The 16,669-nt window shown below is 45.9% G+C and overlaps 1 protein-coding gene across 1 annotated transcript in view; it reads left to right on the top strand.

Moving 5' to 3' along the window:
- DNAH2 (dynein axonemal heavy chain 2) overlaps positions 1 to 16,669 on the top strand; it is an 87,347-nt gene that overhangs the window by 2,451 nt on the left and 68,227 nt on the right. Inside the window, exons 3-11 of the mRNA XM_055305618.1 lie at positions 1,897 to 1,958; positions 3,578 to 3,748; positions 11,554 to 11,782; positions 12,106 to 12,216; positions 12,372 to 12,610; positions 13,541 to 13,732; positions 15,396 to 15,601; positions 16,045 to 16,174; positions 16,418 to 16,600. Coding sequence (XP_055161593.1) covers positions 1,897 to 1,958; positions 3,578 to 3,748; positions 11,554 to 11,782; positions 12,106 to 12,216; positions 12,372 to 12,610; positions 13,541 to 13,732; positions 15,396 to 15,601; positions 16,045 to 16,174; positions 16,418 to 16,600 — 1,523 coding nt within the window. The remainder of the gene's footprint in view (positions 1 to 1,896; positions 1,959 to 3,577; positions 3,749 to 11,553; positions 11,783 to 12,105; positions 12,217 to 12,371; positions 12,611 to 13,540; positions 13,733 to 15,395; positions 15,602 to 16,044; positions 16,175 to 16,417; positions 16,601 to 16,669) is intronic.

Below are 16,669 nucleotides of genomic sequence, written 5' to 3'. Positions count from 1 at the left end.
TTTTCCATGGGGCTTCTTTACACAGCTGGCAGCCTGTCAAGATGGAGAGAAAATGGAGTCCCCTTTTCATATTAACAGTGGAGATTAGACATGGGTGGGGAAGAAGGGTCCAGGGCATGCAGGGTACCTAGGTACCTAGGACCCAGATTTTCTCTTGAGTTCTCTCGGAAGCAAGCATCGAAAATGAGACCAGGGCAGCCTGGGTGGCTCAGCGGTTTAGCGCTGCCTTCAGCCCAAGGTGTGATCCTGGAGACCTGGGATCGAGTCCCATGTTAGGCTCCCTGCATGGAGCCTGCTTCTCCCTCTGCCTGGGTCTCTGCCTCTCTCTGTGTGTGTGTATCTCTCGTGGATAAATAAATAAATAAACAAATAAAATCTTAAAAAAAAAAAAAAGAAAATGAGACCAGCTCCTAGAGGTTGGCTTCCTGGAGTAGAGGGAGGGAGCAGGAGAGGCAGTGAGGCTCAGCTGGGAGGGTCCTCAAGTGTGGGGAGGGAGGGAGATTTTAAATGAGAGCATTGACCAGCAAATACAAAGACTCCAGGAGTCCCTTAGCTCTAAGCCTTTTTATCCTTTGGTGTGGAGACGAGTAACCCCAGCAGAGGTTCAGAGGGGTCCGGGGCCTCCAAAGCAGCCCCGAAACACAGTAATCCCTGTGAGCTTTGGAGTTGGGGAGGCATTGCAGCCTGTCCCGTTGGAGATGGAGGGGCCTGTTATGGTCTGGGTGTTTGTGTGTTTCCCTCCCCCCCAAATTCATACATTGAAATAAATCCTAGTGCCCAATGGGTGGGGGGGGGTGCTTTGAGAGGTGCTTAAGTCATGAGGATGGGATAAGTGCCTCATGAAAGTGGGTCCAGAGAGATCCCTTGCCCAGTTCTTCCACGTGAGGACACCATGAGGAGTTTGTGACCCAGAAGGCGGCTCTCAGTGACCAGGCCAGCATCCCCAGGTAGGACTTCCAGCTTCCAGAAATGGGAGAAATAAGTTACTGGTGTTTATAAGCCACCCAGTTTGTGGTGGTTTGTTAGAGCAGATGCTGGTCTAAGGAGAGCCTGAAATGTTTCTTTTTAAATTTTTTTTTAAATTTATTTATTTATGATAGTCAGAGAGAGAGGCAGAGACATAGGCAGAGGGAGAAGCAGGCTCCATGCACTGGGAACCCGATATGGGATTCTATCCCGGGTCTCCAGGATCAGGCCCTGAGCCAAAGGCAGGCGCCAAACCGCTGCGCCACCCAGGGATCCCTGAAATGTTTCTTAGTAAAGGTGGGTTAAAAGGGCAGACACCCTGTCAAGGTCTGTATTAACAACCTGTGCTTCCTTAAACGTTTCTCAGTTCCCATTCAGAAAAGAAGAACAGGTTTGTAATTCTATATTTGTAATTTGAAAAAAAAACTTTAAAATTTTTATTTTTTTTACTTTTTTTTATTTTATTTTATTTAAAAAAATTTTTAAATTTATTTATTAGAACTAGAGCTTGTGCATAAGCAGGGGAGCTGCAGAGGGAGAGGGAGAAGCAGGTTCTCCACTGAGCAGGGAGTCCACCTCGAGGCTCGATCCCTGGACCCCGAGATCATGCCCTGAGCTGAAGGCAGACGCTTCACCAGCTGAGCCCCCCAGGCGCCCCAGTGTCGTGTTTTCAAGGCTCATCCATGGTGTAGCATTGTGGCTACTCTGTTCCTTTCTGTGGCTGAATAATGTTCCACTGGTATTTGTTCATCCCGTCATTTGTTGTTTGAGTTACTTGAGTTATTTTCACTTTTTGGCTGCTGTGAACGCGTGTGCTTGAGTGTCTGAGTACCTGCCTCCCCTTCTCTTGGGGAGACACCCTGGGTTGTACTGTGACTCTGTTTAAGTTTCAAAGGGACGCCTTCACTTTGGAATGTTTATTCTCCCCAGAACCAACTTTGAAGGAAACCATAGTAGAGAAGGAGGAATTACAGGAGCCGGAGGTGGATGTGGTAAGTTAGGGTTTTCCCCCCCCATACCAACATTCTTCCCCCACAACCAGGGCATCAGAGGGTTAGTTGTAAGATGGTGCACGAGGGATTGTCTTCGGTCTGTCACTTGCTTCCTTCTCCTCTTTGCTGGGAGCCTGCTTACTGCCAATCCGGTCCACTGGCACAGTTGTCCCCCCAGCCTCTGCCCCCAGGAGAAGAGGGCTTTAAGCGAGGGGCAGGTCTCTTAACTTTGCCTTCCTTGTCTCCCCACCTTGAGTCAAACTGGGACAAGCTTAGTTTGTGACACCCGACTCTTTATCAAACGAATTGCACATTGTGGCCACACCCTGGCAACAAGCGCTTTCCAGGCCTAGGTGTCAGCAGCATAGTAATACACACTATAGCTTGGCTATTTTAATTTGTATTTCCTTGATTTCAAGTGAAATTGAACATTTCTTCATATTTTCACTTTTCATATTCTATGATGTGACATGTCCACTCCTGTCCTTTTTTTCATGCATTTCCTGGGGTTGCTATGTTTTCCTCATAGGCTCATCTACGTCTTTATATAGGGGAAATTTTAGAGCACCTGGCTTTCTCGGCTTGGAAACTATAAGTGAAAGAGACTTCTCATCCTGCAGGAGAACAGGGAGAAGGACAGGGTGGCTCTCTGTGTTCATCTTCATGTCTTCTAGTTTCCTTAAATATTTACAGCTTTTTAATTTTAACTTTATTTATTTTTAAGATTTGATTTATTTATTCATGAGACACACACACACACAGAGGCAGAGACATAGGCAGAGGGAGAAAGAGGCTCCCTGTGGAGAGCCCGATGTGGGACTCAATGCCAGTACCCCGGGATCATGCCTTGAGCCGAAGGCAGAGGCTCAACCCCTGAGCTACCCAGGTGCCCCAGAGCTTTTTTATTTTCTCTAGTAATCTGTACAGACCTATCGTGGGGCTTGAACTCACTACCCTGAGATCAAGAGTCACACACTCCTCTGACTGAGCTAGCTAGATGCCCTAAGTTTCCTGAATTATTTAGTGGAGTTCTACAGATGATATTTTTTCTGATCACCAGTTACAGTGTATTTTTCATCTAAGTTATATATTCTTTGGTGTTTCTCAGTTTTGTCTTTTCCCCTCCCTTCTTCTTTTCTGGCTTTTACTTTTTTTTTTCTTTTTTACCTCCTAATCAGCTTTTACTGGATATCTCCTATTACTTCTGTGTCCCAGGAGGCTGCAGCCTTATCCTTTTTTCTCTGGCTTGCCATCTTTGCTCCTGGTTGCTTGCTTCAGGCTAATATCCTATGGGTTCTCTTGATTTAGTTTGACTTCGAGGTTGAGGATTGCTTGACGATGCATTTTTACAACCATAGGCATAAAGGAGAGATCTTGAGAAGATAATGTCTTGCACGTTTCATCCAGTGATCTATTCTAGTTTTACTTGTAGAAGCAAGGGAATCTTATTGTCTTGTTTCTTCAGAAGCTTGAAACCTATCATTCAGTTCATCCTCAGCCTTGTCTTCACCATTCTGGATCCGTGTGGCTTCTCATCCTCCTTGTCTTCAAGTGTACTCAGGAGAAAGGCCTCATCCTAATAGCCATACCTGCTTTGGCTCTCTGCTCTCCTTCTGTAGAAGCCCCTTTTCCTGTCCCGAGCCGTGCTGACAGGTCTAGTGGATGCCGTATGGACAGCAGAGCATGATGCCGTTCTGGAACACTTTGCCCGGGACCCTTCAGAGCTCGTCCTCACCATCTTCATCGACCCCTATGCAGGGCTGAAGCTAGAACTGAGTATGCCAGTACAGGTGGGTACTCTGCTGTCCAGACTCCAAGGTGCTCTTGCCGGGGAGCCAAGAGTTCTGTGTATCTCAGTGTCTTTGAGTCTTATCTGCTAGACCCAAGGTCTGTTGAGCCTCATGCTGTGTCAGGAACCCTGCTTGGCGGTGGAATACAGAGAGGAATGCGGTGGGGTGTTGCTTTTGGTGATTTCATGGTCTAGTGGGGAAGACAGGCATATGCAGAAAATTTACAAATATTATGATGCCATGGGCAGAGGGACAACTAATAGAGCCAGTAGAGGGCTGGCAAGGCTTGGCGATGCAGGTGATATTTCAGGTGGAGATGAAAGGTAAATAGGATTTCACTGAGTCTGGGTAAGAGCTGTTCCAGTTAAGAACACTCTATGTGTGGAGAAGAGCTTTGGGAAGTGATAGTGGAAAGGTAGGCAGGGCTCAGCTTGTGGAGGGCCTTGTGTGTTATGCTTATACAATTTGGCTTCTGTTCCAGAGGGAACTAGTGAAGGCCTTCATGGGTAGGTAGATAACTATTTCAGCAATGTGGAAGATACATCAGTGAAGAGTAAACCACGGGTAGGGAGACAGTTAAAAGACGGGTATAGAGTAGCATCTGGGCGGGGCGTGTACAGACCATTATTGTAAAATCCTTGTAACTTTTCTACATATTTGAAATTTTTAAAATAAAATGTTGGAAAAGAGAAAGGCTTTTGCTTTGCTTTTATTGGCAGTGCACATACAAAAATTGAAATGATAACATGAGCATGGCCCTGTGCAGTGACACAATTTGTGAAATGTTCCAGATTAAACAAAAGCAAAAACAGACTGTAGCTTTTTCCTGCACATGAGCAGTAGTCAGCTATAAGACCTCATGGAAGAAAAAAAAAAAAAGATCTCATTCATAAAAGGAACAAAAATTTGCAAAAATGTGTAGGATTTCTATGAAAGAAAATGACTGTGCTGTGGGCCATGTCAGAAGATCTGACTACACAGTGAGCCATATCCTGTTTATAGGTGGGAATCTTAATTATAAAGACCATTTCATCTAAACAAGTGCACCATTTTAACGCAACTCCAATCAAAGTACCACAGTCCCTAGATCCCTTGTGTAAAGATTTTAAGATATATCCAGAAAAATGCATGAAAATCACAAAGAACATGATGAAGATGAAAGTACTGGAGGAGAGCTATAAATATGAACATCTCATATTAAACCATAGAGATTAAAACAGAGTTGGGGTGCCCGTCTCTCCATCTCAGGTCATCAGTTCAAGGCCTGTGTTGGGCATGTAGCCTACTTTAAAAATAAATTTTAAAAAATAAAACAGACTTGTACTGGGCCAGGAATACGCATCACATACACAACATTAAAGATACAAAATACAGAAACGTATATGTAAGCATTTTCTATAAAAATTGCATTTAAAATTTGTAGGGAAGAATGGATTATTCAGTGAATAGAATTGGGAAGTAGGGAAAACAAAATTTTCTTTTTTTTTTAATTTTATTTACTTATGATAGTCATACAGAGAGAGAGAGAGAGGCAGAGACATAGGCAGAGGGAGAAGCAGGCTCCATGCACCGGGAGCCCGATGTGGGATTTGATCCCGGGTCTCGAGGATCGCGCCCTGGGCCAAAGGCAGGCGCCAAACCGCTGTGCCACCCAGGGATCCCAGAAAACAAAATTTTCCATTGAAAATCTATTTAGGGCAGCCCGGGTGGCTCAGTGGATTAGTGCCGCCTTCAGCCCGGGGCCTGATCCTGGAGACCTGGGATTAAGTCCCGTGTCGGGCTCCCTGCATGGAGTCATGGAGTCTGCTTCTCCCTCTGCCTGTCTCTCTCTCTCTCTCTCTCTCTGTCTCTCATGAATAAATAAATAAAAACTTTAAAAAATATATTTAGCTGGGGGGAGGGGAGAACAGGGAGATGTTAGAGGGCACAAAGTTTCTGACACCAAAAGCGAAGGCAACCAACCAAAGCTAAGCAAGTGAAATACATCAGATCAAAAAGCTGCACAGCAAAGTTTCTTCCATCAACAAAATGGAAAGGCAATCTCAGGAATGGGAGAAAATATGTACAAATCATATATCTGATAAGAGGTTAATACCCAAAGTATATAATATCCAAAATATATAAAGAACTCAAACAACTCAATAGCAAAAAAACAAAAAACAAAAAAACACAACAGTCTGATCAAAAATTGATCAGAGGTATTGAAGAGACATTTTTCCAAAGAAGACATACAAACGGCCAACGGGTATTTCAAAAAGTTGTCCCTATTGCTAATCAGGGAAATACAAATCAAAATCACTGTGAGATACCATCTCACACCTGTTTGACAATGGCTATCATCAAAAAGACAAGATCACAAATGTTGGTGAAGATGTGAAAAGGGAACACTCATGTGCTGTGGTGGGAATTTAAGTTGGGGCCACCACTCTGGAAAACGATACGGATGTTCCTCAAAAAATTAAAAATAGAACTATCATATGATCCAGCAGTCCGCTTCTGGGTATATGTCCAAAGGAACTGGAATCACTGTCTCAAAAATCTATCCATACTCCATGTTCATTGCAGCATTACTTACAATAGCCAAGGTATGGGCACAGCCTAAGTGTCCATCTGTGGATGAATGGATAAAATTCTATATACACACAGTGGAATATTATTCAGCAATGAGAAAGAAGAGTCCTGCCATTTGCAACAACTTGGGTGGACCCTGAGGGCATTATACTAGGTGAAATAAGTCAAACAACGACAAATACTGTATGATCTCACTTATATGTGGAATCTAGGGGGAAAAAAAACCCCATGCTAACTCATAGAAGTAGACAACAGATTGGGGGTTGCTAGAGTGAGGTAGGGAAAATGAGTGAAGGTTGGCAAAAGGTACAAACTTCAGTCTTGACATAAATAAGTTCTGGAGGTATAATGTACAAATGGTGACTAGTTAATATTGCCTTGTGTATTTGAAAGTTGCTAAGGTTAAAAAAGTTCTCACTGATGAGACAGAAAAAAATTGTAACTGTGTGAGGTGATGCATATTAACTACACTTATTGTGGCAATCACTTTGCAATAAATACATAAATCATGTTGTACACACAAATTAACACAGTGTTACAGGTCAATTATAGCTCAATAAAACTGGGCGAGGGAGGGTACCAAGTTTCATTTATTCAAGACAATGGTTCTAGAGATCTCTTATACAGCATGTATCTACTGTATCTATTTTACAGTATTACTATGTGGTGTACATGACATTTGCTATGAGGATAGATCTTTTTTTTTTAAGAGGGTAGATCTTAAGTGTTCTCACTGTACATACATACACAAAAAAGGTACCTCATGAAATGCTGGATATATTAATTAGTTTTATTGTGATACCAAAACATCAAGTTGTACACCTTAAATATATACAATCTGTATTTGTCAATTATGCCTTAACGAAGCTGAAGAAAATGTATTTGATATGCTGAAATATACTCTAAATAAGATCAGGGACTTAGTTGTATACTTTTGGGTTAAGATGGCCAATTGAAACTTCCTTAAAAAATTACTACTGTTGGGGATCCCTGGGTGGCGCAGCGGTTTAGCGCCTGCCTTTGGCCCAGGACGCGATCCTGGAGACCCGGGATCGAATCCCACGTCGGGCTCTCGGTGCATGGAGCCTGCTTCTCCCTCTGCCTGTGTCTCTGCCTCTCTCTCTCACTGTGTGCCTATCATAAATAAATAAAAAAAAATTAAAAAAAAATTACTACTGTTGATAAAATGGTCAAAAAAGTAAAACTGGAAGAAGAAAAAAAATCACCCAAGTGTAAAGAAGGAAAAGAGCATAATCTAATCAACTTTAAGAGTGGATGACCAATGAAAGGTCTATGCCCCGAGTTAAGAAAACCATCCTCCCCACAGGAATGGTGGATGCTCAGAAAGTTGGGAACCTTAGCTGGACATGTAACAAAAATCTGAAAAAGGAGAAAGAGCCCAGGTATCTTACACTGCTTGAAATTAGTCTTCACCACCTACCCATCCCCTCACGCAATTCTCTTAGGTTAGAGAAAAGTGAATAGAACATAAAATACCCAATTATTTCCCTTTCACTTTGGTGGGGAGGTGGTGGAGAAGAAACTGGGCTCTCATAGCGGGACGTCAAGAAGTCACCCACAGGGTGTTAGAGCAGAAAGGATGAATTCCCTGAGCTGCTCAAGCATGAGGAAAGAAATTGCATGGTAACTGCAAGCATCTTACATCAAGCGGCAAAATGTGGAACAGAAAGAAACTCCTCACAACAGCATCATGTCCTAGTACAACTTAGTAGGAGCATGAATTCAATTTTTAAAATGCAGAGAGACAAAATAATGCAACATGAGAGAGAGAGAGAGATGAAAGGGAGATAGCAGATTTTAGGAAATAAAGCAGCATACTATAAAACTCGTAGGTTAGAAGTGGCAAGGAACTGACTAGCTATCACTGCAAATCTGAATTGCCACAGAAGAGAAGCTTGAGATAATTACAGTGCACGAGGGAGAGAAAGCCAATGACAACATAATTAGAGAAAAGTTAATAAGACAAGGCGATCTAATATAGAGCACCGACTAATGAAATAGTGTAAATGTAAAGATAAAATACAAAGCATTTCCCTGACCTACAGAAAAAACTGAATCTGGAAATTGAAAGAATGTACGTACTTTCTCCCAAAAATTCTGTTACACCATGTTTAATGCCAAGACACATCTTAGGTATGCTGTAAACTCCAAAGAAATTAATTTTTTAGGAGCATCGCTTATGCAGCTTTCCTGCCAAGAATATTCAACTTGAATCTAATGATGAGGAAACAATCAGATTAATCCAAATTAAGGGACATTTTGGAAAACGATTGGCCTGGACTGTTAGATCAGTGCCATGGAAGAAAGACAAAGACTCAGGGACTATACAGGATTCAAGGGGACTGAGGAGACATGACTATGTGTGATCCCAGACTGGATCCTGGGTGGCGAACAACAGCTGTAAATGATGTTATTTGGACCATTGGGGAAAGCTGAATATGTATTGTGTATTGTATGAAATTCAATTTTCTGAGTGTGGCATTTACAGGATTGGGTATGTTGGAGGATATCCTCATTTTTCGGAGCTATATGCTGAAGTATTTAAGGGTGCAATATCACATGGTGTCTACTGCTCACTCTCTAATGGCTCAGCCAGGAGTGGGAGAGAGAGTAAGAGAGTGAACTTGAGCACAAATAGGGCAAAATGTCAACAATTAGTGACTCAAGATTAGTGACTCAAGTGTGTTGTTCACTTACACTTTTCTTGCAGTTTTTCTAGGAATTGAAATTGCTTTCAAAATAAAAATTTGGGAAATAATTACTTAGTGCTCTAGTCAAAAAAGCAAATTGTCTAGCAGGAGGAGACATTAGCTGGTGGCAGACTTCTCCAATCACCCAGAAGAATACTTTCACAGAGTTCTCCAGGAGGACCGTGTGCCCCAAGCATTTTATTCCCAGCCGAGATAGTCAAATACAAAGGCCACTAATGAGCAGTCATTTTCAATCTTGAAAGAACCCTACTCTATAAAACAAAAATAATATCACCCGTGGAATATCTATTCCATTAGAAATGAACCAAACAGGCAGGGGTGCTTGGCTGGCTTAGTGGATGGAGCACTTGACTCTTCATCTCGGAGTTGTGAGCTCGAGTCCCACATTGGGTGGAGAGATCACTTAAAAATAAAATCACTTAAAAAAAGAAAAAAGTGAACCAAGTAAACAACTCAGGAACAGAGCTTCTACGAACATTCAATTCATTTAAATAAAAACTAATACTAAATAACCACTGGTGTTATGGTTATGCTGTGAAATGCAAATGCTACCAGCCTGGACAGTGTAAACGTAACAGTATAATGAACACTGAGCAGTGCTGAGCAAGAGGGAGGGTATGAGGTGCTAGTGTTCTTATTTCTCAAAGCAGTGAGTCACTAGGACTTAACATTGGAAGGTAGTGGAAAATGAGCCTCAATATTTTAAAAAACATTTAATTAATTAAGAAAGTGAGAGTTTGGGGTGGGGAGCAGAGGGAGAGAAGCAGATTTGTGGCTGAGGATACAGCTCAACACAGGGCTCGATCTCATGACCCTGAGGTCATGACCTGAGCTGAAACCAAGGGTTGAATGCTAAAAGACTGAGCCACTCAGGTGCCCCTGAAACTCAGTATTTTTAATAATCTCATATAACTTTAGAAAGGGGTCTTTCAGAAAGAAATCTCTCTCGCAGGTGAAGAAATATTTATTGAAGCTCAGGGGTGCCTGTATCTTATTCACACCAGAGTCCTTTTATTCTATGAAATCCAAGTGAAATTAAATCTAATACTTTTAATCAAAAATAGTATGATCCTACTTTGAAATAACTTCTAATCGATTTGTTCTGTACATGTCGATCTATAGAAAGATGTCTGGAATAATGTTTTCTGTAGTGTTAACAGCATTAATGTCTGTCTGGTGGAGTTTTAGATGACAGTTTAGTTTTTATCTCTGTACTCCTCTGTATTGCTTCAGTTATTTATAACCTATGTATGTTATTTTTTAAATGATGAGGCTTCATTTGATTAATTCTTCCCCTTTATTTCATTTTTTAAAGATTTTATTTAATTTGACAGAGTGAGAGAGAGCATGAGGGGAAGTGGTAGGTAGAGGGAGAGGGGGAAGCAGGCTCCTCATTGAGCAGGGAGTCTGATGTGGGGGCCTCAATCCTGGGACCCCGGGATCACGACCCGAGCTGAAGGCAGATTCTTAACTGACTGAGCCACCCAGGCGCCCCTAAAAATTTCATTTTTATACGTAATCTTTACACCCAACATGGGGCTTGCACTCATGCCCCTGAGACCAATTGTCATCCACTCTTCTGACTGAGCCAGCCAGGTGCCCCAAGAGTCTGTTTCTTGGTTTATCTCTCTCTCTCTCTTTTTTCCCTTTGCTCGTTTGTTTTATTTCTTAAATACCACACATGAGTAAAATCATATGGTATTACATATGTATATCATTTTAACGAAAATAATAGTGTGAAGCTTTAAAAAAATACACTCGAAATGCCAAAATTCAATTCTGGGTAGTGGGAAGATGGATGATTATTAATCTCCTCTTTGTGCTTTATTTTCAGTTTTTGAAATTACATAAATTATAAAGAAAGAGTGGGTACAAAAGCATGCACGCATGAAAGGTGGATCTGGTCTTAGGGACGAACGGCTTTTCTCAGTATGTAGAAGTCAGAAACTTGAAATTTGAAAGCCGTAGCTACATGAGGGTCATACATTTCTGGATGTAAACAACAACAGCCACACAAACTCACCATGAACAGAATTGAAGGGTACATGAAAATTTGGGGACCAGGCGTACACAACTGAAACAGGAGACCCTGGACAGTTGCCTCTTACTTCCATTCTTTCTCCTCCCCACTTATCCTATAGCTCAAAGGCTTCCTCCATTCTATCCTTTTCCTTCCATCCATCTGTCCAGCATTTATTGAGCATCTAATATGTTCTAGTCAACTGTGTTGGTTCTGGAGCCAAGTTGGACAGAGTACACAGTCCCTACCTGCAAGGCCTACTCTCTGCACTTCCTTCCCACAGTTTTGGGTACAGACTCCGTTATTATGTCCCTGAAAGAAATAGGAGGCACCTTGCGACATGTTTGGTGAAGGATCAGGATACCCCAAAGGAATGTGGCAAAGAACTCAGCCAGAGTTCTTTCCTGACAGGTGCCTCAGATTCTGCTGGGTATTGTGCTGGGTCTGGAGACTGATCTCTGGTCCCCTGTCTTTTCATGCAGCCCCAGAACCAGATTGTCTACTTCATTCGCTGCGCACCAGTTCCCATCACCACGGAGAACTTTGAGGCAACCGTGCAGTTTGGGACCATGCGTGGTTCCTACATCCCGGCCCTGCTTCGGCTGCTCAGTGGTGTCTTTGCACCTCAGATCTTTACAAACACAACCTGGCCTGAGAGTATTCGAAATCATTTTGCTTCTCATCTGCATAGATTCTTGGCCTGCCTGACAGGTGAGCAGGAAGACTTGGGTGCCTGGTTTCTCTCTGGTGCTGCACTGACAGTAGAGCAAATGAGGCAGGTGGGAGACTCATCCTGAGTACAGCCTGGCATGGAATGGGTACCTTTATGTGGAGCATATCAGGGCACAGAACTTGCCTTCCAATACAGATACAGTTTTCTGCTGTGGAAGGTTGCCCAGACCAGACAATGAGTCATAGTTTCTTTTGCCTGTTCTCCTGAAATCCACCATACTAGATCATCAATCATGATTGGAACCAGGGTGGCACAAACTCTCCCCCTTCTGTGAACTTCCATGGTCTGTTCTTTTCCTCAGATACTCGGTATAAACTGGAGGGTCACACCGTTCTCTACATTCCTGCAGAGGCCATGAACATGGCACCCGAGGTGGTGGTTAGGGACAAAGAGCTGGTACAGCGGCTGGAGAGTGAGTGGCTGGTGTTGCCAGTGTGTTGGGGGAGAGGGGAAGGCTAGATGCTGAGAAAAGAGCTGAGTTAAGAGGGCTACATAGGTGACAGAGGAAAGGATACAACCGGGAAGCAGCATAAATAAGTGCAAGAGGTTTTGTACTCTCCCCTGCAGCCTCCATGATACACTGGACCCGGCAGATAAAGGAGGTGCTCAGTGCCCAGGAGTCTGTGGAGACAGGAGAAAATTTAGGTCCTTTGGAGGAGATTGAGTTCTGGCACAATCGATGCATGGACTTGTCTGGCATCAGTAAACAGCTGGTGAAGCAGGGAGTGAAGCACATTGAATCCATCCTGCGCCTCGCCAAGTCATCCTACTTGGCACCTTTTATAAAACTGGCCCAGCAGATCCAGGTTTGTGAGTGGACCAAAGGATGGAGGCTTAGCAGAGGATGGATGGTGGTTGGGACAGTAGTTAGTCAGGTGCTAATAAGAGGGAGCCAGCATAATCCTCAACAGCAAAGATAGATCCTAATGTTTGGACTTGCACTTGGGGGAAGAGTACAAAAGTAGTAGAACACAGGGTCCCAAGGAGCTCATAGTTTCGTTAGGGAGACCTCAGTTCATCGACAAATACACATGGAGTCCAACCTCCATGAGCCCAACCTCTGCAGTCTAGCTCAGAAAACCAGGCTTACACAAAACAGGATCACCAGATGGCATGGGGTCAAAGAGGAACCCATAGGGTCCAACTGAGAGAATTGCCAAGATGAACACATAAAAAATAAATTTGGTATAAAGTATGGCAAGCTGATTATGTTAATATTGGGATCACACAGAAGGCTGCAGTGACCTGTGGAGTTTAGACATGGAGGATTTCTCCTCCCAGGCAGGATTTTGAGCTAGATGGTAAGCAAACAGCTGCAGTGAGGTGGAGACGTCTAGAAGCCTGGTTGAGAACAGGGTGGCCAAAGGCATGGGGTGAAACCGGGGGTGGATGGGAGGGCTGTTCCATCAGCTGATCAATAGCTGTTGAGCACCTACCTTGTGCCGGGTTCTGAATTCAGCTGGAGAAACTGGAGGAGTGGACACAAAGACACAAAGCCTGAGCTTGGGGACTCTCAGTCTAGTGGGGCGGGGGGTTGAGACTCGTCATAAGAAGAGACAGGACACTGGTTGGAACTAGCACAAGAATGAGAGCAGATAGGTGGGGGGCCTGAGATGCTTGGTACTAGGTTTTGAGAGGGGCAGGTCAGGCCAGGCTTCCAGAGGGGTAAGCAGTGCTTGCTTTGAACCAGTTCTTTCCAATGGACAAGTCCATTGCCAGCATTTCTTCATTGCCAGGATGGCTCCAGTCAAGCACAATCCAACCTGACGTTTTTGTCAATCCTGAAGGAGCCCTACCAGGAATTGGCCTACATGCGGCCTAAGGACATCTCCAGTAAGCTCCCCAAGTTGATTAGTCTCATCCGCATCATCTGGGTCAACTCTCCCCACTACAATACTCGGGAGAGACTGACCTCTCTCTTCCGAAAGGTGCGTGTCTGTGGGGCTGGGGCAAAGGGCAGCTCTGATCTGCTGAAGGACGGGGAGGCATTCAGGGGGACATATGTGCTGAAAGGCACTGAGGAGTGGCCTGGGGGCGGGGGTCAGGCAGGGCTCCCGGGCTTCTCTGCCTGCTTCTTCATCCCCCCGGCATGCTCTGTGCTCCGGGTTGGGGCCTGGGCTAGACAGCTTGCTTCCAGATAGAAGTAGCCAAGGTGGGAAGAGGGCCTTTGAGAAGGCGAGGCAGTAGAGCGCAGTGGGGGAGGCAGGGGGGACAGACCCCAGGCTGAGCCATGCAGGAGGGGACGACCCCCTTCTGCTCATTTCCCAAGGTGGAAATTGCAGGGAGTGAGACGCAGATTTGGGAAGGAGAGCCAGCTTTTGAGGCACAGGGCCCGAATGTCATCTGGGATGACCGAGGTGGGTCCCTGAGCTGAGCCCTCACTGGGAGGTGAGCTGAGCTGGGGAAGGTATGGTTAGACCCTCACGGGGTTGCTGACAGCCGGCAGCGAAGGCCCGTGTCAGGTAGGTGTGGGGAGCCAGGTCAAGACTGGGAGGCTGAGACCCAAGGCGGGGTTGGAGATTTGGGCTGTGACTGGAGGCCATCGGCCCCTTCTGCAGATGAGCAATGAGATCATCCGCTTGTGCTGCCATGCCATCTCCCTGGACCGCATCTTTGAGGGCCACGTCACTTCTAGCAAGGAGGAGCTCCAGGGCTGCATCGCCTGCTGTCAGGCCTGGAAAGATCACTACCTACGGGCTGTGCAGATGCATACCCAGTACGACGCATGTCCCCCATCATCCCATCTGTTACCCCTGCCATTCCTAATGACTGTAGATGGGACTCCTCTCACTTGTACTTTTTAAAAGCCTATAGATCCCACTCTTCTCTCTGGATGCAGATCTTCTAGCCCCTGGACCCTGGTTCTCCTTAGTCTCATAACCTCTCTACCCTGATTCCAAGAATCCTTTCTGGTTTATTCTTCCACTCTTGGCCTGGAAGTCTGAAATTCCATCATGTATAAACCTTCTAGACCGGAGGTGCTTTATCTCCTCTCTGGTTCTTCTCATCTTGCCTTTCTTCCCTCGGCTCTTCAAGAGAACTGCCTCTTGGGGTCTCCTTCCCTAAGGCCCCCAAAACCCAGGACTCTGGATTCTAGCTTCCCACAGGCAGGTTGATATGTTGTGCCCCAACTTGTGATTTGGTCCATTTTTCTCCGAACACAGGTTCTCCAGTCGGGGCTGGGTGCTGGACCAAACCAGCATATTTGCCCAGGTGGATGCCTTTGTGCAGCGCTGCAAGGACCTCATTGAGGTGGGCAGACCGTCGTGAGGGGTGGGGGGTGTCACAGCAGGCTCCAGACCCTGGCCAGGGGCTGGGAGAGAGGGGCAGAGGGTCAGCAGGGAGCTTCTCCACTGTAGCTCTTTCTGTGTGGCTGTGTGAGCTGCTGCCACCGTCCTGTTCTGTCAGACTGTCACCTGTTATCACAACCCTGGTATCTCATAGCTCATTCTGTGGTCAAAACTCACCTCAGCAGCACCCGGCACCTGGCGGGTCCTCCCCTGTCTTTAGATAGTTTAAGCCAATCCTGAGAGCTCAGGACCCACCAGGTCAGAAAAGAGGGCAGGAGTCCTCACGCCGACTTGGTTTCAGGTATGTGACTGCCAGTACCATTTTGCTCGCTGGGAAGATGGCAAGCAAGCTCCCCTTCCTTGCTTCTTCGGCGCCCAGGGGCCCCAGATAACACGGAACTTGCTGGAGATTGAGGATATCTTTTATAAGAACCTGCAGATGCTGCGGGCTGTTCGCGGGGGCATCCTGGATGTCAAGAACACCTCCTGGCATGAAGACTACAACAGGTGTGAGGATCCCAGGCGGCTTAGTGCTGCAGGGGAGGGAGGCGTGGAGACCACGCAGGAGGAGTGGCCAGAGTCCAAAGGAGAGCCTGGAGGTGACAGATCGAGATGGGGAAGGCCGGAGAGAGTGCAGGGAAGGAGCCACTGCTCAGAGCCAGGGTCCCAGTTAGGCTCCGAGGGCCCGAGTCCCCATTCTGCCACAGACTGGGGGTGGCGGCGATTCTGGGCAAATTATTCCCCCAGTTAGAGCCTCTGTTTCTTCATCTAAAAAATAAAGCTAGTGATAGGACCCATCTCACTGTGCTGTCTTGAGGAGCAAATGATTAATGCACATGATGCACTTTGTGGCTGGCACGGAGGGAGCTCTGGGTCCGGGGCACCCGGGATTCTTACTCAGGTGATGACCAAGGGTGCGCACTCGTGTCCACGCTTCCTTAACGGTGCAGGTTTCGCACTGGAGTCAAGGACCTGGAGGTGATGACTCAGAACCTGATCACTTCCGCCTTCGAGTTAGTCCGAGATGTGGAGCAAGGAGTGCTGCTGCTGGACACCTTCCACAGGCTCGCCACGCGGGAGGTGCTCCCCCCTGCCCCCCCACTTCCCCTGCCTCCTCCGCCCACTTCTTCGGTGCTTCCTGTTTCCAACCCCATTCCTGCTCTTCCCCAAGAGCCTTGTCCTCCTTCTGCTCCCCTTGCTTGCGGATCACTAGGGAGGCCTGCTCCACGGGGCCAGGACCGGGTGTAGCATGAGTCCCCGGGGGGGGGGGGGGGGGAGCCGCACCCGAGGCCAGGTTGTCAGGTTCTTTCTCTCCTTCCTTAGGCTATCAAGCGAACCTACGACAAGAAGGCAGTGGATCTCTACATGCTGTTCAATAGCGAGCTGGCCCTGGTGAACCGTGAGGTGAACAAGAAATGGCCCTACCTGGAACCCTACATGGCCCAGTACTCTGGGCAGGCGCACTGGATGAGGATCCTGCGGCATCGCATCGACAGGGTCATGAATGTGAGCACCTGGCTGTCCCCAAAACTTGTTCTCAGAGAGCAGGTGGAGTTTGCAGGCTGAGCCACATGC

The sequence above is a fragment of the Nyctereutes procyonoides genome, unplaced genomic scaffold (genome assembly GCF_905146905.1).
Source record: "Nyctereutes procyonoides isolate TBG_1078 unplaced genomic scaffold, NYPRO_anot_genome, whole genome shotgun sequence".
Lineage (NCBI taxonomy): Eukaryota > Metazoa > Chordata > Mammalia > Carnivora > Canidae > Nyctereutes > Nyctereutes procyonoides.
The sequence above is the reverse complement of the archived record's forward strand: the minus strand, read 5'-3'. Positions and strand labels throughout refer to the sequence as shown.